General features: G+C 32.0%; 3 protein-coding genes across 8 annotated transcripts in view; 1 reads left to right on the top strand and 2 right to left on the bottom strand.

Moving 5' to 3' along the window:
• Nucleotides 1–16,237, bottom strand: part of LOC106662654 (transcriptional activator protein Pur-beta) — a 41,445-nt gene extending 25,208 nt beyond the window's left edge. For 2 of the 4 annotated variants that reach the window (XM_014386881.2, XM_014386897.2), the window contains exon 1: nucleotides 5,775–5,877. In XM_014386881.2, coding sequence (XP_014242367.1) covers nucleotides 5,775–5,850 — 76 coding nt within the window. In that variant the 5' untranslated portion in view covers nucleotides 5,851–5,877. Of the gene's footprint in view, nucleotides 1–5,774; nucleotides 5,878–7,562; nucleotides 7,764–15,945 lie in introns of those variants that run through there. The other 2 variants (XM_014386889.2, XM_014386907.2) reach the window with 2 other exon arrangements.
• LOC106661576 (uncharacterized PE-PGRS family protein PE_PGRS20-like) lies at nucleotides 15,843–16,196 on the top strand. Its single transcript, XM_014385123.1, has one exon. The coding sequence runs from the start codon at nucleotides 15,843–15,845 to the stop codon at nucleotides 16,194–16,196; it is 354 nt and encodes a 117-aa protein (XP_014240609.1).
• Nucleotides 16,238–18,315: 2,078 nt separating the features above from the next.
• LOC106660784 (sodium-dependent phosphate transport protein 1, chloroplastic-like) lies at nucleotides 18,316–23,069 on the bottom strand. Of its 3 annotated transcripts, XM_014383722.2 has the most exons (10): nucleotides 22,691–23,068; nucleotides 22,380–22,619; nucleotides 22,162–22,321; nucleotides 20,850–20,962; nucleotides 20,643–20,780; nucleotides 20,383–20,587; nucleotides 20,177–20,321; nucleotides 19,995–20,109; nucleotides 19,773–19,932; nucleotides 18,316–18,978 (listed from the first exon to the last, which is right to left on the bottom strand). In XM_014383722.2, exons 2-9 carry the CDS (start codon nucleotides 22,569–22,571, stop codon nucleotides 19,777–19,779), a joined length of 1,224 nt encoding a protein of 407 aa, XP_014239208.1. In that variant the 5' UTR covers nucleotides 22,572–22,619; nucleotides 22,691–23,068; the 3' UTR covers nucleotides 18,316–18,978; nucleotides 19,773–19,776. The 3 variants fall into 3 exon arrangements, with proteins under 3 accessions (XP_014239208.1, XP_014239200.1, XP_024084110.1); XM_014383714.2 differs by having other exon boundaries at nucleotides 18,316–19,932; nucleotides 22,380–22,614; nucleotides 22,691–23,069; XM_024228342.1 differs by having other exon boundaries at nucleotides 18,316–19,932.
• Nucleotides 23,070–23,762: the final 693 nt, after the last annotated feature.

The raw sequence follows: 23,762 nt of genomic DNA, 5'->3' as shown, positions 1-23,762 counted from the left end.
TCTATATGCAAGCAGAGTTGATAGCACCTTTTAAGCATCAGACGTAGTTGGCGGCTTTTCATCTTTTACAGAAATCGCGTGATGATTACTTTTCCGAAAATCAAAGGAAAAAAGAAAAGTCGAAAATGGATTAATTATGAGCGAAAGATATCTCAGCAAAAAGCAAAATGTAAAGGTTGAGTTTATTTACAGAATCAAATTAAATTGGTACAAAATTTAGACACAAGAAAAACAGAGACGACTGTTTGTTTTAAAGAGCATAACGTTGATCAAGCCAGATTTAATATTCCAACGGGGTCTTTTACAAAAATTCTATACATTTATTATTAATTAAGCAGAGAAAGTTTAACTTTTGAGAAAAAAATTCCCTCTTTGATGCTTATTAATTAAAATCATAACTGAACAATATCCCAGGTGTACCGGTGGTATACACCGTCCCAACGGGACATCGGGTTCAAATAAGTCCAGATCATAGAGTTTTTAATAAAAGAAGCGGGCTTGTTGAAAACAGGCAGTCATATTTATTTTAATAATTGTAAAGACGGAGGGGGAGCACTTGGCAACAAGAGCTTGTTCGTTACAGGAGAGAACGGAGAAGAGAATCAATAGAGACTGTCTGACGAGCGAGGCTAACAGATGCCAGCACGGTCTTTACATTTCAAATAAAAGAAAACGGATTTTTCCAAATATGACATGTCAAAAAGAAACCCCGAGGAATGTTTGGGACAATAAAATCTTAAGAAATTTGGTGAGAAAGATTTTTATTAAAGAAAAACCCCAACCCAGGATTTTGAGATATAAAATTTTTTAACATAGGCACGTGTATAAACTCAACTATGAGGCTAAATTTGAGCATATCCCCGGTTCAAATTTAATAGAGAACAACTACCAGGTACGTATAAACTCAACAGTGAGGCTAAATTTGAGCATACTGAAGGTTCAAATTTAATAGAAAACAACTACTAGGTCCATATAACGCAACAATGAGGCTAAATTTGAGCATATTCAGGATTCAAATTTAATAGAGAACAGCATTTAGGTACATATAAACGCAACAAAGAGGCTAAATTTGAGCATATTCAGGGTTCAAATTTAATAGAGAACAGCTATTATTTATGTAATGAGAGGATAGGAAAGGTTGGCCAGCTTCACATAATAAAAAATAATAAAAAAAATAAAAAATGAAAATGAAAATTTTAAAAATCAATATATCAGTATGACCCACTGATTTAATTTACGAACTGTGTTTGATTTAACACAACCTGTTGATAAAGGTGGGATTCTAAGCCATCTTTTAAAAATACGTTCCTTTCATTCAAGGTTTTTTTTAGCAATTTTGTTTATAAAAAGTCAAACTTTCATTGTTAACTGGACCTTTTTTCTCTCCAAAAGGGTTGGAGGTCAGAGCTTCGCTTAAGAGTTCTGGAGTTTCAAACTGAATCATCCTGAAATCCGCCAGCCTTGAAAACGAATAATGAAATCACTCGCTCATTTAAATTTAAACTGTCTATTGATCGGAGATGGCTGTGATTGATTTGATTTCGTCGTAATTCCCTCCGATCCGTTCGAATATGCTTTAACCTCGGACCAAAGGAACGCCCACTCTGTTAAACCGTTTAAGAGATTTTACGAGATCGTAAAAATCTATTAATAAAAGCAACGGCCCAAGTTACAATCCAAGCTGGCTTGTGATAACGGAATAAGTTATTTCTCATACAATTTACCAACTGGGTTTATAGTAGCGTTTTTTTATATTTAAACCACCTACTACTATTCTTTCTACTATGAAGTATATTTTTATTCAGGACTATTTATGTCATACGTCCTACTAGAGCCAATAGAAGACAGAGGGAACAATATAAAAAGAATTATTCTCAAATGTCAACACAATACATCTGTTACAAAACAAATAGTAATTGAACCCGAAAGAAAAGAGATATAATCTGAACGCCCCAATTAGTATCCTACGGTATATTTTAGCCGTAAAGGTAAACAAGCGAATAGATGGGTACTGCTCATGCTCGACCCCACTACGTATCTGTGTACATGGACCAGCTGTTGCCCGTGAGGTGAACCCTTTGCTGCTCCCACCAAACCAGTGACGTGTTGTCTGAGTCACCGATCTGATCTACGGCGTCCTCGATTACGTCAGGTTTTCCGTAAAGAAGTCGGAGGAACGGCTATCTCCTGGGAGGATCCGTCGGATACCCCGGTATAAGGGGGCCTATCCGGATCAGGAAGTTGGGGGAGCAATACGAGGACGTCACCCTCCTGCTTCCGGCTTATCTGAAAAGCCCTTCCTACACTCGAAAATGACAGCAAAGCAAGCGGTTTTTAATTAAAACCAAATAATCCTAACGTTACTGAACCAAACGTTAAGCGACTCTACGCTGTTTTGTCTAAATCAACAACACAGTTTATATTTAATTGAACGTCAAGACATTTAATCTTCAAATGTGCTACTTAAATATTTAAAAATTCGCATAAACTTAAACAATAGAATTAATCGCCTTTCACAACTCACGTTATGAATTTTCCGGAAATGTCTAAGTTTCCGTTAGGGAAACCCGGCCTCGACCGGTGAGAGACGGTCATAACAAACAATTCAGCTTCCTTAAAAATAAAACCGGCTCATTGACGGTGAGTCACGATCCAGGGATAGCCGGGAGTGTAACGGACTTAAAACAAGGAAACGTGTACATATGACTAATGCCTCGGATTAACTTTCAAACTGATCTCATTACGATTCTGTCATTCAGGGGTTAAAAGTTTCTATTTGGATATGATATATTTCTAGTTGGATTATGAAACGTCAAATGTACAGCGTACATTTCAAGTTTCCATGGTTGTTTATGTAGAACAATCAACATTTTACGACAAGGGTCAGAAAGGAACGGCGGGGTGCGTGGACTTCAACTAATAATTTACCACTGAATTTCACATAAAGTGCGAAAAATTCGAAAAAATTAAACATTTTTTATATTTAACGTAGAAATTTTTTTACGTGAAATCCTGGTTGACCAAAAACAATACCAAAAATGTAAGGATAAAAAAACAAACCAAACATGGCCAGGTGAACCTAGATTTAACTGAACTTTCCAAATAAATTTGGCCTTTATTAGTGTTATTATAATACATTTTTTGCCACATAAATGCATACCTGTGCAATTCCAATTAATCAAAAATCACACCAAAAAATTTAGGGACGAAAAACAAACCAAACTTGGATATGTCGACCCGACTTTTATCTATTAACACCCCACAGAAATTCATAAATAAATATGGCCTTTATTGGTTTTATTATAATACATTTTTGCCACAGAAATTCATATCTGTGATATTATGGCTGACCAAAAACCACACAAAAAATTTATGGGCGAAAAAACAAATCAAACGTGGATGTGCGGATCTGGATTGCAACTAATAAATCCCAAAAGAAATTCACTAATAAATAAATATAACCTTTATTGATTTTATTGTAATACATTTTTTTCCACAGAATATTTTATCTGTGAAATTCCGGTTGGCCAAAAACCCCACAAAAAATGTACGGACCACAAAAAAACAAACCAAAAATGGATGTGCGGCATCCAGATGTTATCTATTAAATTCCTACAGAAATTCACTAATAAACAAATACGGCCTTTATTGGTTATTATAAAACATCTTTTGCCACAGAAATTCTTACCCGTGAAATTCTGGTTGACCAAAAACCACTCAAAAAATGTAAGGACCAAAAAAACAAACCAAAAATGGATGTGCGGCATCCAGATGTTGTCTATTAAATTCCTACAGAAATTCACTAATAAACAAATACGGCCTTTATTAGTTTTATTATAAAACATTTTTCGCCACAGAAATTAATATCTGTGAAATTACGGTTGATCAAAAATGTACGGAGAAAAAACCTGTATGTGCGGCCTAGTATTTTATCTATTAATTTCCACAGAATTTAATAAATAAATACAGTATTTATTTATTATAATACATAATTTTTCGCTATAGACAATCATAAAAGACAAACATTTCTGGCATAAATATTTTAAAAATTTGGTATTTATGTAAAAGAAATATTTTTTACTAAACAAATACTCTTCCAGTTCGTCAAACATGTAAAGGAGCGCGCATTCGATATTGTTTCCCATAAATAACGTTCTTGACATGAATATAGGTTACACAAACCTTAAACATTTCAGCCAGGGTATAAAGTTTCAGAGAAATCAATGGTGCTAAATCATAACGCTCGGCTTTTCTTGTCTTAAAATTGTTTTTATAACCTAATAGAAACTACCCTATTTCGATTTTCCAAATTCAAGAACACAGGACGTGAATATTTATCTATTTGTGTTTCGTGGTCTGGCAATCTCAATTTTGAAATCTTGAGGTCTGCGGGGTGATGAACCTTGGGCATTTTCGATCATTCAGGTTCGACTTTCTAGCAGTCTTGATCTGTCAGTCTAGAACACATACAGACCAAAACACCAAAGAATGGAGGTACCTAAAAATCGAAAATCAACCATTTTGGACGGTTTCGTAATGAAAATTGGGTTAAACAGCCCCAAAATATACTGGGAAAGTTATACCAGGCATGAGGCAAGCAAAAAGATCACTCTTACGATACAAGACACGTTCAGTAAAATTTCACTTGGAAAAAAATGGAACAACACATGAGTTTCAGCCATATCTAAAGCAGGCAAATACAACAGACTATATCCTTTACAACTGTCCTGCAATAGCAAGGTAAATGTAGGAAAGCCATTCTTGACCAATGAAGACATCCGATACTATGCCCCTGAGAAAAATCCCATGCCTCACAAAAGAAAAGAAAATCTTCCACGAAAATCTAAACTGTAAATTAAAGCTCGACGAGGGTCCTACGCTGGGATACGAGCGGAAAATCGGGTGACGACCTGGCTCTTTTCGGGGAAAAAAACAACATAAAAATGAGATTATCCGGCGATTAAGCGGTCTGTATGGCCTCGCTGAGTCATTTGTATCAACAAAAGACTGGTAATGCCCAGCGATAATGTAGCATAACATTTAACACAACGCCCATTTAAATAACACTTTCTAGTACACTCTTATCTAATAAATCAATCTAATAGAGGTAAAATAGTAAAAGTTGTCAAAAAACAAAATAATAATGTAAGCTCTCCAAAAACGAAAAAAATATGACAGTCAACAGATGATTTTGAACTATACCTAAAGAAGGCAAAGTCAACAGACCATATCCTTTACAACTGTCCTGCAATAGCAAGGTAAAGAGTACCTATGAAAGCCATTCTTGACCAATGAAGACCATTAGCGGAACTAGGGCAAAATAAGACGAAAGTTTAAGCGCATTGGGTCCATGCCTCAAAAAGAAAAACCGCGGTCATTCTTAAATTCTAAACTGTAATTTTTATTAAGTCTGGTAAATTATTTATGCTATTATGAGAATTTTAAGCACAGGGAAATGTTAAACAACCCATAAAATAAAATTCTAATTAATTTCCGCAAAATTTCACTTTGTTTACAGAAGTTAACTGAACCGGACCACTTTTTTACATTTCGGGCATTCTTGAATATTAAATATTTAGAATGTTAAATTTTAAATGGTTCTTCCCTCAATTAAACCTGGAAGGGGCTGACCGATTTTTCAGGAGTATGGAGTGTAATAAGTCGTAGTAGACTAACAGGCCAGTTCATATGCCATGGTTTTAAAGTAGTCCAAATTGTTCTGTTAGCAATCCTATTGTTTATAAAATTCGAATTGAAAATGTTCCAATTTTTACCTTCCGGGGGTATCCAGTACGGAATCCTGCCATGATTCCAATTCGTGTTGTCTTGGGTGTGTTCTGGGCAGCCCATGGGGGAGGCGGGTTGTCTTTGGTGGCATGCCAGGGGCAAAAAATTCTCCCATTCATGAAACGCGAAAGTGTGCGGATTCACGTCTATGGAATGCCGTCTTGCATGTGACGTAACTCACTGACGATGCCCCACTACGAATTCACGGAATTACCGGCATCCCGGTTTTCATCGGCGTCGTTTCTGGTTTGTACCCACTTCCACGAAAATCTAAACTGTAAATTAAAGCTCGACGAGGGTCCTTCACAGGGGCACGGTGGGGAAACCGGGTGACGACCTGGCTCTTTTCGGGGAAAAAAACAACATAAAAATGAGATTATCCGGCGATTAAGGGGTCTGTCTGGCCTCGCTGAGTCATTTGTATCAACAAGACTGGTGATGCCAAGCGAAATGTAGCCCAACATTTAACACAAAACCCATTTAAATAACTTTTTCTACTGCACTCTTATAAAATCAGTCAATCTAATAAAGGTATAACACAGTAAACAGTCAAAAAAACAAAACGTAGGCTTCAAGATTAGATAATTTCTGCCTAAAAATGTTTTAAAACAACAACTCTCCAAAAACACTGATCACGATCGAGGTCTAACATTAAGCTTTCTTCTTCTTTCTCAAAAGGACTAGGAAAACTTTAAGAATAGAAAATAATAAAATAAATCATGATTTAGCTTTATATTTGTTCCATCTGCCTAATCAATCAAAGAATTAGAGGCAGAAGTTTCAATACCTACACAAAACTTTTTTTTTTATTTAAAAAATTAACAATAATTAAATAATATGGCATCAAATCTAGAACTAAGCCAATTATTTTTTCTATTCTCAAACATTTTTTTCATAACAAAAGGGTTTTTCTACAGAAAAACCAAATTTGACCATGTAATTGAATTATTTTTCCATCAATGTCACCTTGGTTTTATTGACATAGACTACAATATTGCCAATAAACCTTCTAGTACTTATTAAAAAATAAAAATAAATGAACATTTGAAGTGGTTTCGCAGCAGTTGAGCAGTTATGAAATTTTAAATTGAGACGTCCAATGTATAAGACGGATTTATTAATTAATCTATTAATATTCTAATAGTCAGCATCGTATAAATAGTCTATTTCTTTATACATTTAAAAGAAATGATGAGCAAGTCCTATTTTTAATTAAACTATTAAATGAAACTTAAGCCTTTGAATTCACACAGTAAAAAATTTGTCCTACTTGAAACTATGAAATTCTTACTATTTTGATCTATTGAAATATTTACATTATAGTCACAAATATTTCAATTTGAAAGAAAATAAAAACAAGAGTATAACTGAAAACCGCTTTTCAAATTTAATTGACCAATTTAAAAGCTTAACAACATATAGAACTAATCTTCAATGGTAGTTTGTGATCAGCCTCCATACTATGAATTATTTCAATTAATTATTATTTTTATGTTTTTATGTAAGGTCTTGGTGAAAATGAATGAGAGAAAAGGTTAGGTGGTGAGATGAAAAGATTAGTGTCACGAGCGGGATTCAGCCGAAGGTTGTGGGTTCGAATCCCGCTTGTGACACTAACTTTTTTATCCCAACCAAGATCTTACATAAAAAGAATAATTAATTGAAATAATTATTATGGTCAATTAGATAACATAAATGAACTATGAATTGTATAGAACAACAGTTTCTGAACAGTAACACGTTTGAAATTATGTAAATTTAAAAAAACTTCCTACCTCCTCCGGACATTCCATCTTCACCGAGTCCAGCGTTAGGGACCTCAGAAGACTCAGCCATTGCACCGCTCATAATTGTCTCGTTCGAGCTCTTGTTATGGCATTCTCACTCTTGTAGATTAATCAGATCCACATCGCATCGACACTAAGAAGTTAGTCGATATCTTAGTGACGGCAGTAGATCCATTGCACTTCAACAACCTGCAGAGAAAAAATTTCATTACAATTTGTCAACATAATTGATATTATTATTATCAATCTAAGTTGTCTGGTCAAATTTGGGTGAAAGACCATGGGAATTTTTTATAATAGATTCTGGGGTAGCTGTTTTCCTAAAACTCTCTGTTTATTTTTTTACAGACAAAGAAAGAATAAAGCAATATAAAATTAGAAGTTTGTTAGCTCCTAATTTATTGATTATATATTTATTCTTGCCTTTTGATTTTATTATTGAATGAAAAAAGTCCTTTATTAGATAAACAAAAGAGAGTAAAAAAAATTGAACATAACCAAAAAGCACATAATGGCAATGGTTATCAACCGTCTGCCGGAGTCGAACAAAGAACACATTTCTTCTCAAGGAATAAACAAAAGAGAAAAAACTATATAAATAAACTAAAATAACAATATATCTATTTATGCACATATAAATAACCAGAGTGTCTCTTATATATACATAAAAATTTAATAATTGAAATTAAAAAAACAAGCATTTTCCTATAATTCCAGGAGGCTTCCATCACAAACTTTAATAGATTTAAGGGCTCGGGGTTATTTAGAAAATAGATTTTACTATTAATGTCTGACAAAAATCAAAATAATCAAAGAAACGGGAAGTTTTAGAACAATGAAAGCAATTCAAAGGAACGCTAAGAAGTATAAATAGCCATGCTAATACAGTTTACTATGATTAAAATAATAAAAGGTTTATATAATTTTTATGCACTAAAATGAATATTATAAACTACTGACAGTATAAAGAATTTTTTTAAGTTTAAATTCAGTAAGAGTAGTAATATTTTTTGTTCAAGTTGTCAATTTAAAGTAATTTGTAGCAATGTTAACTTGGCCTTGAGTCTAAAGTTAAAAGAGTCCTGGTTATAATGTAGGCAAATGATTTTTTTTCCAACTTGGGTTCATCTATCACATTTTTTAATTCATGAGAAAATCAAACTTTCATTAATATCAAATCCTATGTAAAAGATATTTGGTCCTTTATAATAGCAAATATAAAAAAATAATAACTTCTAGAAGGCTTGAAAAGCCAATATGAGATTATGAGATCACTAACGATATTTTTCTAAGATAGATATCATTTTTCAAGGGTTTCCGTTAACTCTTCTCAGATTCGCTCCATACAAGAAGATTTTGTTGCTTGGCCTTTTGCAACATGGATTTATTCATTAAATCATTTATTGGTTTTCTCCTCAAAAGATTATATCTTGTTTAAATGTCATTTATTGAACTAAATTAGATCATCTCAGGATTTTTTTATAATATATTAATTTTGTAAAAATATACAAAATCTATTGTCAATTAATTGCACGAGGTTTTCTAAAAAGGTAAAAAAATTCTTTTCTGATGACCAGTTGTTCTTTTAATTTCTTTGCCATACTTTAGGTTGAAGAATTATTTAAGGATTAATTAAAGATTTACATTAATAGCAGTATAACAGTTCTAACTGAAAGTTCAAAAAAATATTGATGTAAATAGATGCATAGGTCAAATTTTCATCATACCGAGCACTACATTTATATAAATTAAACTGGTCCATATCTGAAAGATCCATATTAACAATTTTAAATAGCAAATATTTTTTTAATAAAGTTAATTTATTTCAATTATAATTTATTTCATTTATACATATTGTTTTAATTTTTTATTAAGAATAGAAATGAAATAATTCGTTTTTCTTTACAAACTTTTGTTTTAACTTAAACTGAAAAGGCAGACAAAAAAAAAACACAGAAGCGTACGACTGACTAATGAAACCCCTCCCTCTTTTTCGCGTCTTGAAAGATTGATGATTGTATATAACATTGGGAAAAGACATCGATGGTAATTTCTTCTTTGCCTCGGAATATTTAGGCTTTCAAAATTTAACACCTTGATATTTAATATTAATGGTAACTTCTATTCAGCAATAAATATGAATTATAAAATGATAAATTTTCTTATAGGTATAAAATTAATATTTTTTTTGATTAATATAAAAACATATAAGCGAATACAATTTTTTTTTCTCAAATCATAGGTATTGATGATAAATAATTTGTATGACAATTTATTGACTGAATTGTAAAGATTTTAATATTTAATTGTGGACCAATCATAAATAATTATTGAAAAACTTAGTCAAAGTAATTACACAATTTTCTGTAATTTCTCATAATTTAAGACTTGAGACTTAATTTTTTTTCAATACGTTAAATAAATATTAGTAAATGATAAAACTTTTAAGGTAATAAATTATGTAATCGATTTTCTGTGGGTTTTTAACATGTTTTTATTATTGATTTTAGACAAATCATAAATATGGATTGATTTATTGACACGAGAAATTAAAAGGTAATTTTCACTATAGCTCGAAACTTTAATTTTAAAACATATCAAGAATTGTAATATATTGTAAATATGTACTAGTAAAACATTTTTTATTTTATTGTGGGTTATGTGTCCTTTTGTTTATATTTTTGCTATGTGTGTAATTGCTTATGACATGTAAGTAAGCATAAAAAAACAGGATTGATGTTTCTATTTGATATTCACAAATCATAAAGATCGATGGACATGGACAAAAATTGGTCCTAAATATTAATTTCTGTCATGAAATCTGTTTCTGATTATATGTATCTTGTATTTTATTCATTTGTAAAATGTTTTATGTAACAAGTTTGATTTGTTTTAATGAAGCAGAAAGGACAGTTCATCGTTCTTATATAAAATTAGTGTAATCACTTTTGCATTTTTTTACGTAAATTAAATTTTTTATAAACGTTTTGACCGACTTCGAACAAGAGTAGTTTTTAATTAATCGTTTAACTAGGCGAACCTCTTAGTTAAATTTTTACGATCCTATGTAAAATCATAATTATCAAAAAGAAAATAAGAATTTTATATCATTACTGCAATGCCTACGGAAAGTTTCATACTGAATCTATTTTCTTTTCAAATCATTAAGATTCACATATCATATTTGATTCTTGGTTAAGTTGATATTTTCTGCAATTATTGAATATATGCATTCAGTTTTTGCATTTCTCTGTGTATAAATTTACCCGATTATAATATATAAATTTGCAATAAAATATGTATTTGAGTGAAGGCTTGATGGGTATAAAATTGGATTATAATTACAAATTAATCCAAACTTTAAGTCTTGAAATGTATTACTAATAATTTTAAATAACAGATTATATGTGAGTAAAAGGTGTAAGTAGTACAACGTGAGTGTAAAACTTATTTCAAGATCAATACTGCTTTGCCTCACAAGGTTTAGGCCTTGAAAGTACTGATGGCAATTATCATTGTGAAACGTTAGTACGGTTTATATTATACTATTTATATTATGTGATTGATTATCATATGTAAATATGCAATAAAGAACACTAATGAAAAAAATGGTAATTATGTGAGTATATAAATTAAATAGTAGAAAAGGATGGTTCTACTCAGAAACTCATTCTGCAGTTATCCGGATTTCAAGCAGTAAATGTTTATCAGACTATATGAGAACTAATATATAGTGGATTTCTCTTCATTACTTAATTATATTTCACTAATTTGTGCCCTATTTTTTTCATTTATCAAGACAGAAATATTTAATGTATTCATTCTTATCATTATTGTATTAATGATTATATATTATTATTTAACTTTTTTCTTTCTTTTTTTCAATATTATTATGAAATTTTTATTAGGTTTTGTGGTCCGCTTGACCAAATAAATTCTTTTCAATTAATTAAGGTTTTGGTTGAGATAAAAAAGTCAGTGTCACAAGCAGGATTTGAACCCAGCCGAAGGTCGTGGGTTTGAATCCCGCTTGTGACACTGACTTTTTTATCTCAACCAAAACCTTAATTGAAAATTATTATGAAACATACATATACCTGTTTTACATTTTCTTGTATAACTGTAACTTAACTGATTATATCAGAAACCAATAAAAAATTATATTGGAGTTCATAAATCGATGGGTTGTCCCTACAGATTTAAAGATCATTTCTGCTACACCTTTGCAAAAGAAAATGATACCGTTCCGACAATTTTACTTTGTGATGTTCATAAATCAAAAATATTAGTATAAAATTGACGAATGAACTGAAAATCAATACTGTACGTACTTCACAAATTTTAGGAGATGAAATATTACTACTGTATATATCTTCAGTAAGTAAATACTGTGGTATTATCGTTTTAACTTTTTTATTTGATATTATGAAACATGTACGTGTACCTATTTGTTGGGTTTTCCTGTGTATATCAGCTTAATTGATAATACATAAATAAGCAAAAGAAACCAGTATTATTTCAAAGGTTGTAATTTTTGGTGTCTAAAAATCATAATCTTTAGTCTAAAATTCATATTTAATTAAATTAAATCGATTATTTTATTATTACAAAACATGTTGTACCTAGTTTTTGCATTTTCTTATTTATTGATTCTTGATTATAATGTATAAGCAAGCAATAAAAATTTGTATTGTTTCAGAGATTCTTCGTGTTCATATATCATAAATATTAGTATAAAATTGATTTGGAAATCAATACTGCTGTCCCTGACAAATTTTATGTCTTAAAATGTATTACTGGTGGAATTTTCTTTGCAATACATAAATACTATGATAATGAGAGTTATACTTGATTATTTGACTATTACGAAATATACGTGTTCCTATTTTTTTTCTCGTGTATATTAGTTTAATTGATTAAGTAAGCAAAAGAAACCAATACTGTTTCAAAGAGTGTAATTTTTACTGTTCATAAATCTGTGTATTGGTGATATTTTCTTATCAATATATAAATGTTAATATATTATGGTTTTAAATTGATTATTTGATTAATACGAAACATATACCTATCTTTTGCATTTTCTTATGTATAACAACTTAATTTGATTTTAATATGTAAGTAAGCAAAAGAAACTAGTACTGTTTTGCAGATTTCTGATGTACGTAAATCCTAAATATACATTATAAAGTTAATTTCAAAATAAATACAGCTATACTTCACATATTCTAGGCCTTGAAATATACTACTGGCGGCATATCTTCAATAAATAAATGATGTATAATGGGTTTAAATTGATAACTTGCCTATTAAGAAAAGTATAAATGTATCAAATTTTTTATTTTCATGTCTATGTGAGCTTAATTGGTTGTAACATGCCAGTAAGCAATAAAAAATAATACGGTTTCAAAAATTTTGATATTTCTTGTTCATAAATTATGTATATCAATATAAAATTAATATGAAAATCAATACTGATGTCTGTACTTCATATATTTTAGGGCTTGAAATATAGTACTAGTAGTGTTTTATTTTCAATGCATGGTGATATGGTTTTAAATTAATTATTTAATTATGAAACACACATGCATTTCTTTTGGTATTTTCTTGTATCATCTTAATTGTTTATAATATGTAAGTAAGAAATAAAAAATTGTCTTTGTTTCAACAATTTTTGTATTACCATAAGGATTGATTGTTTGGCCTTGGAGGTTTAAAGAAAGTTTTGCTCTGCTTGATTATTTAATTATTATAAAACATATATGTACTTTTTTGGTATTTTCTAGTGTTGATTATCTTAATTGGTTATATATATAAGAAATAAAAAATAATATTTTTCCCAATGATTATTGTATCTATTTAAGGGTTGATTGATTGGTCCTGGAGCTTAAAAGATTGTTTATGCTCTGCCTTAATATTTAATTATTATGGAAACATATATGTACCTTTTTGTATTATTTTGTGTGTATCAACTTAATTGGTTGTAATATACAATTAAGCAATAAATAATGGTCTTTGTTTCATAGATTATTGAATCCATTGTAAGGGTTGATTGGTCCTGTGGTCCTGGAGGTTTAAAAATCATTTCTGCTATGCCCAAATATTTAATTATTATAAAACATATATGTACTTTTTTGGTATTTTCTTGTGTTTATCATTTTAATTGGTTATAATATATAAGTAAAAAATAAAAAATTGTATTTTTTCCGATTATTGCATCCATCATAATGGTTGATTGACTGATCCTGGAGGTTTAAAAATCATTTCTGCTATGCCCGAATATTTATTATTATGAAACATATATGTACTTTTTTGGTATTTTCTTGTGTTTATCATTTTAATTGGTTATAATATATAAGTAAGAAATAAAAAATTGTATTTTTTCCAACGATTATTGCATCCATCATAATGGTTGATTGATTGATCCTGGAGGTTTAAAAATCATTTCTGCTATGCCCGAATATTTAATTATTATGAAACATATATGTACTTTTTTGGTATTTTCTTGTGTTTATCATCTTAATTGGTTATAATATATAAGTAAGAAATAAAAAATTGTATTTTTTCCAACGATTATTGCATCCATCATAATGGTTGATTGACTGATCCTGGATGTTTAAAAATCATTTCTGCTATGCCCGAATATTTATTATTATGAAACATATATGTACTTTTTTTTGTATTTTCTTGTGTGTATCACCCTAACTGGTTATCATATACAAGAAAGCGTTTCAAAGATTATTGTATACATCATAAGTGTTGAGTGATTGGTCCTGGAGCTTTACAGATTTTTGATATGCCCTAATATTTAATTCTTATGAAACATACAAGTACTTGTTTTGTTGTCTTGTGTGTGTTACCCTAATTGGTTATAAAATACAAGTAAGCAATAAAAAATTGTTTCAAGGATTATTGTATACATCGTAAGGGCTGATTGGCCCTGAAGCTTCAAAGATCATTTCTGCTACGCCGTCATAAAATTTATACATTGAAATAAATTATTGATAGAATTGTAAGAAGGACTGTTGTAATTATACCGATGTAGTTTTCGAGGTTGCGGTCAAGGTTGGTGTTGTATCATAATCCAAAGACAGTTCCAAAAAGCTTTCGACTTCATTTCAGGACGGGTTGGCTCTCGACTTCAAATCAAGTCGAAAGCTCGCCATAACTGCATTTGGATTACCAAAAACCCTCCCCCCCCCAACCTTAACCACAACTTATTTTTTTTATGTGTTAAAAGTATGAACAATTTTATGTTGTATTATAGCTATAAATTAACATTTTTCGTACTTGTGTTTTTTGTTTTGTTTTTTAATTTAATCTGTCGTTTCTCTGCTTATATCTTTGTAAACCTTTATTTGAGTTGTCAGAAAGGATTTTTTTTTCAGTTAATAAGTGAAATAATTGAATTAACTTTTGACCTAAAATGCCGTTTTAGGTTTTTTTTAACGTCCGGCCGACCAATTTTTGTAGCCTTTGAATATAATGGAATTATTTTGAACTGGTACAATTCACTATGAGACTTTCCACTCTTTAAATTTCCAAATATGTTCATAATAAGAAAGAATAGATTTATTTTTAATATATAATCAATTGTTTGTTTTTTTGGGGGGATTTTTTTTCGGTTTAACCAGGACGTTTGCGACAGATCGGGTGCGTTTAAGACGAGGCTGCTCGCAATCGGAAGTGTTATCGGAACGATAAAGGCCTCCCGAAATTACGATAATAAAAAAAGGGTCAAAATTTTAAGATCAATAATGTGCTGAAACAAAGGACTGTGATCGCTCCGAATTATCGTGAACGAGGAAGTTCCGGCCGAGAGTTTTGTTTTTGAAGGAGTGGATCGGGGAATCCGGTAATAAAATAAAATGAAATGGAATTGTCGAGTCTGGAGTATGTCCATCTGAGGATTTCGAAGGAGGGGCCGATTTTGTCGGATAATCCCAAATCCACTCGGCCCGAAAGTGCGATAGGTTTTCAAATGATCGGTTCTATTTTGGTTTTCTCGCGCGAGGAAAAATAAACGTTGTCAACTATGGAAAATGCCAGATGGTAAACAAACGGTCTGAGGATCTTAAGCAACAGTGAATTTTCCCGAGAATTTTCCAAAATGGGATTAAAACGGATTAAATCAGATTGGTCGAGGAGGTCGTTTCGCGTATTCAAAACGGGAACAATTGTATTTTTCGGGTGAAAAATCGGGAGAAACGCCATCTTGGAACTGTGAAGGATTTTCTGGTGCCAGCCGGGAAAAGCGTCGAGGAGGAGAAAATGGGGCATTTCCGTGGACGGAGAGGCGGCCTGGGAGGCTGGCGAGGTGCGGACGGAGGCGAAGGCGGAGGCGGAGGTCGCGGGCGACGTCTCAGGGCCTTACCTTGTCCTTCTGGCCGAGCGGATCCCGATGGGTCGGACATGTTCGAAGGCCTCGTTCGCTGGCCGTCGAGCCTCCGGGCTGGCTTGGACCGGGCGGGGCGAGTGGCAAACGGGCTCGCAGGCGGAGGCGGAGGCGGCGGCGGAACCGGACGACGGGGCTGGCTCAGCGATCAGAACGGGCTCGGGACCGAAGGGTGCACTTCTCACTTCTCCGAGGAAACGTCCATCCCTGGCAGGCAGTGGAAACCGTGAGATCCGCGATAAACCCCACCACTAGTCCCGTCTGTTTGACACATTAAAGGAAGTGACGTCCGGCCATCAGTGCCCGTTCGATCCGACCAATGACAAATTACTTTTCAGACCCTTTTCCAACAAAAATCTCCTTACAAACGCCAAAAACACTTTTCCTAAATTTTCCTTCAAATATTTCCTGCATTTTTCCAATCACTACAAAACGGATAATCGAGCTTTACACACCGCTGGCCGCGATTATAATCTCTGTTTCCTATCTGTGACGTAGAGACAGTCTTCCCACACTGATTCACTTATTTATTTTAAAGGTACAAATATGGCTTTAAGCCCCCTTACATGTACTTATATTAGAAATAAATTAAGTTTTATAAATATAATAAAATAGTACCAACAATAATAATAATAAAATATACAAAACAATAATGGCAATAATATATTCTTTAAAATGGTTATTTGTATCATGAGTTGTGGTGTGATGTAGGTTTATAAAAACATTTTAATTGTGCCACGTTTCAATCTTTATTTAGATCATCAGGGCCTGAGATTTACAAACATTGTTTGGATTATACAAAAACATTTAAGACGTGAAAATGAATTTATACAATGATGTACACAATATAGAAATTTTAGGTTTATTCAAAGGTTTTATATTCAGCTCTGTTTGTTTTCTGTGTATACAAAGAATTTTTATTCATTCAAAGCGTGTGTTTTCTGTGTACTTTGAATAAACCTAAAATTTCTATATTGCCTACCACATTGTATAAATTCATTTTCACATATTAAATGTATTTGTATAATCCAAACAATGTTTGTAAATCCTAGCCCCTGGAGATGATCTAAATAAAGATCAGAATGTTGGCACAGTAAAGAAAATGTTTTTCTAAACCTACCATCAAACAAGACTGCATTTCACGATCTCCACATAATCATTAATTAACTGTCACTAAATACTACACATTCTTTAAAATATTATTTATAATGGAATGATGAAACCACATTATGAAAGAAAAGCAGAAAGAGAAAAAAGGAACTGGGAAAAAAGAAAAGGATATGATTCAAGTTTTTTCAAAAACTCAGATGCCTTGGACCTGAATCAAGCCAGCGAGGAAGTAAAACATACTTCCCGGGGAAGCATATTCCTTATTCAAAAGATAATATACAAAACAATAATGAAAATAATAATTCATGAAAAATATTAATTATTTATAATCGAAAAGTTGACACAAAGACATTTAATTTTGGGCCAAAGTTTGCTTATGTGTCCCACCTCTTCACTCTGCAATTCTGAAGGATAAGGCAAAAGTTTTAGAGGAGTGTTGAATGCTTGGGATATAATGGTTTGGATAAGGAAATTTTATTGATCAAATAAGGCTTAACCCCCTTACATAAACGTATCTAAGAAATAAATTTAACTTAATAATAAAACAATAAGGAAAATAATAATTCTTTAAAATATTAATTATTTATAATAGAAGGTTGACACTCAGACACTAAATTTTGGGCCAAAGTCTGCGTATGTGTCCCACCTAATTGAAGGGTGCAAATCCTTGGCTCCATATATAGAGCGTGCAGGAATGTCACCCAATATTCTAACTTATATATGTGCTGTAGTTACAGTTCGCTTAAATTCCTCTGGAGTACAGTCTTGAATTTGGAAATGCATTTTAGTTGCTGAGGAACTAAACACTAGTAGCCTGAACATTCAGAATAAATAAACTATTTGTATATAATGAAATTCTCAGTTTTTTTTATTCCACCAACCAAATTAAAGAATCATGAAAGATTAAAAAAATGTGAATGTTTGTATAATGTCTAATATGGTGTAAATGTACTGTGTGAGCTGTCATTAATGTGCATATTCAGTAATACATGCTAACAAATTCATTTTTATAAGGCAAGATAAATTGGAAAGTATCGAGCAACTTCAATGAAGACCGGCAATCTAAGAATTTCTAAAAGAAAATTGATGGACGGATGGATGTAATTCAGTCCCACAAGCTTAAGCAGAAATCTCACAATTCCTTAAAATCCCACAACTTCACATGTATACCGACGTGCAAGCTTCATGGAGTTTAAAAAAAAAAAAAAAAAAAAAAAAAAAAAAAAAAAAAAAAAAAAAAAATCAACAGGTATTGTTTTATTGCAACACGTATTTTATACATTACATACAGTATTTCACATAAACAACCTAATATTTTTATACATTAAAACAGTGTGTGTGTGTACATGTCAAACAAACAGCAAAACAAATGCAGAGCTAAGAAGTAGAGAAAAATTATAGAACACAATTAAACAAACACAAATGATAAATGGTAAATAAACTGTATACTACCGTTATTAAATAAACTCATCAGTCATCTTACAGCAAATAAAATAGCGAGTCCAAATGAAACGTTTCAAATAAATTTTTAAAACGCTTTTGGAGGGAATTGTAATAATCTTATTCTTTGTTAGTTACAAAAACTATATTGCTGTTTAATTTTTTTTTCTTCATTTTAAAACATGAAATAATGAAAATAAATAAATGACTGTTTGTTTGTTTAATGTCAGGTACAGCATAGAATATCTAATAAATACTTACAAAATCACCAGATACCCGGATTGTATTGTATTTATGACAAAATATTATATTTTCTACAAATCATTCTTATATCTTTAACATCTTATAATATAATATACAGTTTTTTTATTATTTTAATTTTTATAAAATGTACAAGGAATCTAATATACAATTAATTACCCTTTATAGCACCCATTTTGTCTTCCCAGTGTGGAATTGTATCTGGAATAATGGGAAAGGACGATCAGCACGATAATCATTTAACAAATATATAAAAGGTACTTGGAAGATGGTAAGAACTTTTTGAAAAATTATAAATGTAAAATGTACCGATATATATGTCATAAATAAACTCAATATATATAGTTAAAAAAAATGTTTATAGAAAATCATTAAAAAGCATTGTGTTGGTTTACACTGCAAACATTGGGATTTTTTTCAAAAAGAAATGGTTCAGATCACAATTGTTTTTTTACATCAAAACAGATTTTCTTTCCAAAAACAAATTATAACGGACATTTCACTACTCGTTTTACTTTTTTTTAAATCAAATATACTTCTATTATTTGACATTATTTTTTAATAACATTGTTGACATTTAAGAACAACTATTTAACTACCAATGAAAACAATCATAAATTTCAGTGACAAATCTTTTCTATCACAAGTTCAAATGAGTTTATCATAAAAGTTTTGCTTAACTTTTTGAAAGATTATAATCTTCTACATCTTTTTTTTTTAAATTTTATTTGTTTTATTTATGTATAACTTGCAGAATGAGGGCAAAATATGAGTTCCAGAGGTTTATTACAATCCAAAGCGAGAACTAATTAAAAGAAATGAATAAATAAAAATTCAAGGACATTACTATCAATCAATTTTGTGCCTCGCTTCTTTCTATCTACTTAATAACAAATCATGCCGAATCTCCCTTTTATAACACAAAATAAACCTATATAATTATGGTTTTTAAATTACTATTGTTCCATAATTAGTGCAAAACAGATGAAACTTACGATGTCAAAGTATTTGGGAAGCTGAACTTTGACTATAGTAAATTATTGCAGATGTAATATTCACACTAGCCGCGATTACAAAGACTGGAAACCAACGGCCGTGTGAAGCCGTCACAAGTTCTGCAGTCAATGGGCCGCACAATATGCCAGGAATGGTTGCCTTGAAAAAAAAATTAAATAATAAAATTTTCGAGGAAATTATTAAATTAAAAATAATCTTACGATAGTATTTGATATAGCGAATGTAACCCCGGCATGGTTCGGTGCAATATCGGCATGGTTGCTCAAGTGTCCTGCTGAGTTGCAAGCACAAAGCCCCATAGAAATTGACACAAAACTAAAAATTTAAAAAATCAGACGTAAAGCAGATAATCAATCGAATTCATTTTGACGTTTGGACTTACACAACTGCTGCGAGAAGATTGTCTACTGCACAAAACGCGATCAAAAATATACCAGGCCCTATCAGCCCGATCCCCGTCATCAGCCTCCGAACTGAAAGAACACTCCATTTCTTGCTGACCAATGTATCAGCAAAGTGTCCAGCACCTGAAATCATTAATTATTAATTAACTATGCTTTAACTCATGAGAAAAAAAAAATTGCTTACATATTCCAACTAAGGAATTGATAACGTAAGGTACGGCGGTCAGGCTGATGCTCTCCTTGTTTGCACCAAGGTTCCTCGCAAGATAGGTCGGGAGCCACTGCATGATTATATAGTTGGACCAATTCATGGCGAAATGAGCAAGGTAAATAGCCCAAAGTGCCCAGTGACTTATAAATTCCCCCCATCTCACATTTGGATTTGTTACCTAAAATTGTACTTTATTACATGCCTGAATATTATTATTATTATTCTTTTTTTACCCTTGGTACAAAAAGTGGTATTTCATCCTTTTGCATCGTTTTACTGTCATTGTAAAACATGAACCAGATAAGAACCCAGACGATTCCAAGCGTGCCGAACAGGTAAAATCCCGTCTGCCAGGCAAGATGTGGGCATATCTAAAATGTTATTTTGTTCATTTATCCATAGGGCTTGTACTTTGGGGGAATTTAAAATTAAAGATTTACCACAGAAGCGACAGTCTGACCGACAGAGCCAGCAGCTACCAGATATCCAAATGCCCTTGACCTCTCCTCAATTGGAACATTGTGTGCAAATATGTGAAATATCGTCGGTAAGCCTTGAAAAATGAAGTAAAAATAAAATTCAAATATTTAAATACAAAGTAATTTTTTTTCATAAATAACAAATTACAAAGGAATTTCTTGATTGTACTCAGTAAAAAAACTTGCTTATTTATTTTTTTTTCTGTTGCATCATCATGCAGAATTTTTGGTTATATCAAACAACCTTTTGAGTAAATGTGAAGCAGGTTTTTGGAGAGGTTTCTCAACTCACCGCTCACCAATTTCATAAATCCGTATTAGTCAAGAGGAAAAAGCTATAGTTTTTTTGTACAGTCGACTTTTGATAATTGGAAACCTAAGGAACCTCAAAAATAATTCGTATTATAAACAGGAAAGAAAAAATATTGTTAAGAATTGATATGCACTTTTCCTAGTTATTACTTAAATTGTACATAAACATAGTAAAAGTAATGAAAAAAAAGTGGAAATAGATCAACTGTAAAATTGAACACTGTTACGCATTAATAAAAAAATCGTGAAGTGGTTTTCGTTTCAACGAATGGCCTGGTGTCCTTTGTTTAATTTATTTTCTGAAGTGACCAGTGCTGAGTACAAATAGTCTGACCGCAGAACATAAACTAGAGAAAATTTGAAAAAATCTTAGGTGGAAATTTAAAAGGATATAACAAAGAAAATGTGCAAATTATAAAGTTGGGAAATGGTTCCATTTCGATTAATAGCATGCTTTTTCTCCCCATTATAAAAAATATTTCCTTTACTGGGTGTATCAAAATGCAAAGAATTTTTTTATCATGAATTATCATGAAATTCAAATTATCAAGTTTCGAATTAACAAGGGTTGACTGTATATTTTAAGGCAGCATTTGACAGTACTGACTGAAGAAATTTGGTTCATTAGCTTGGAAATCTTGGCTTTCTACAAAATTTCTGAATATTTAAAAGTCAATTCTTGGCTATTCATTCTCAGCTTTGTATTCTAAAAGAGGTCTATTTAAGTTTTTTTTTACGTGATCACTGGTGTAAGGCAGGGGTGTACAATAAGTCCATTGTTATTCTCTATTTTTAGATGACCTACACATTGATCTTGAGTTTGTCCCATATTTAGATACGGTTAAAATAAAAATTCTACTGAATGCAAATTATTTAGTCTTAATCTGAAACAGCCACGCTGTACTCCAGCATAATAAAAAAATTCCTTGAGGTGAATTGTGAAATTATAATTAACAATCACCTAATCCTTCACCAAGCCCAAGTAGTACTCTGCAGAAGATCAGCGCAGGGACTGACGTGGCCAGGAGAGGAGTCACCGCTGTAGAAACGGACCAGAGGGAAACGGCGAAAAGGAGGACAGTCTTGCCTCCGAAACGGCTCGCTGCACACGCCCCGATAACCTGCAAAACCAGTCTCGTAAATTATCGCGTATCTCGCCCAGTGTGACTTCCGCCTTACCTGACTAGTCAGGTACCCAAAGGCGAACGCAGATAGTATCCAGCCTTGCCAATGTAAACTCCATTTGAACTCGTCTGTCATCGGGATTATGGCAATTGGCATTATCACCCTGTCGGCCGCATTGATGAAGTTGGCGATAGAGCACAGCCCGACGATCCGCGACGACTTCACAAGCATTTTCCTGTTCGACATCACCCGTTTGGCTCAAAGCATTATTTAAATTATAAAACGTGGGCTATTCTGTGAAAATATAAATACAATTATCCATTGCAGGTTTTAAACATTTAAAGGTTTGTTTTTAACAAATATACCTTTTCATTCGACGCGTATATTAAAAAATCATCGCACTTTTTTATTTTATCAGAACTCTTCTAAGTTCCTCGGCCTCCGTAAAGTTAAGAGATGAGACGTCGCTCCCACTGTTCGAGGATCCATTCAATGCCATGTCGAGATAAGGATTTTAAAAGAAACGTCAAGGGCGATGTACTTAAAAGTTTAAACGATTCGATTTACAGGGGTGGAAAACAATCAAATACCCGTTTTTAACATCAAACTGGGCGAAAATACGTTTTAGCAACGACGTCAATTATTCAAGAGTAAATAAATTGACACGGTTCCCCCGAACAATTCCCCGATAACATATGTTCAATAACAGCAGAGTTACCTTTGATAAAGTTACGTAGGAGTGCTGACTGCTGAGTACCGACTAACGCCCTGACCCTGACAATTTCAGCATATAGTATTCCAATTAACAATTAGTCTTTCTAAATTTAAAAAAAAAACTATAGACTTTTTGCACATTGCATAACCAACAAATGGGTATCATCATTGAATATACCCAAATTAGGTAGATGTTATCAGATGCCAATGATTGGATATAGTCCTATCACTCCTTTGAGCTTAGCTCTAACTATATCAATACTAGTAATCAGTTTGCCAGTTTTGATGAGGGTACTTTTATCTTAAGTGCCTAGCACCTATAGATTTTGTCCACTTTTCTTTTTTGGGTCCAGTCTAGGATGGAGGATTGTGCCTTCTTAAGTATAGGTTTAGGGTTTGTACATGGTCTTGCTGATCTTCTGGCCAATGAAGCTTAGAATGACATCATGGATCCCATGAGATCAAAGATTTCACAATTACTTTCATTACTGTCATAAATGCTATGAATTTAGTTTAAAGCAGGCTGCCACGCCTGAATTTTTTTCTTTCTTTTGTAACTCTCTCTCCATCATTAATTGCCAGTTTTGATAGAAGATGGTTAGAAGATCCGCCGTTTCATTTTTCGATATAACGCAGTTCCCAGGAAGGCAAAGGACTTTAAAGTCCACGATTTTTTTAAGCATTCAAGCACTTTTCTATTCCTATATGCATTTCCAATTTGCC

The sequence above is a fragment of the Cimex lectularius genome, unplaced genomic scaffold (genome assembly GCF_000648675.2).
Source record: "Cimex lectularius strain Harlan isolate CLEC.00 unplaced genomic scaffold, Clec_2.1 scaffold1, whole genome shotgun sequence".
NCBI lineage: Eukaryota > Metazoa > Arthropoda > Insecta > Hemiptera > Cimicidae > Cimex > Cimex lectularius.
The sequence above is the reverse complement of the archived record's forward strand: the minus strand, read 5'-3'. Positions and strand labels throughout refer to the sequence as shown.

Coding starts and splice junctions, on each gene's coding strand:
- LOC106660784 (XM_014383714.2), bottom strand. CDS start 22,571: ATGTCGAACAGGAAAATGCTTGTGAAGTCGTCGCGGATCGTCGGGCTG. Junction 22,322..22,379: donor TTGGGTACCTGACTAGTCAG/GTAAGGCGGAAG, acceptor CTGGTTTTGCAG/GTTATCGGGGCGTGTGCAGC. Junction 20,963..22,161: donor TGGGCTTGGTGAAGGATTAG/GTGATTGTTAAT, acceptor TCATTTTTCAAG/GCTTACCGACGATATTTCAC.
- LOC106661576 (XM_014385123.1), top strand. CDS start 15,843: ATGGGGCATTTCCGTGGACGGAGAGGCGGCCTGGGAGGCTGGCGAGGT.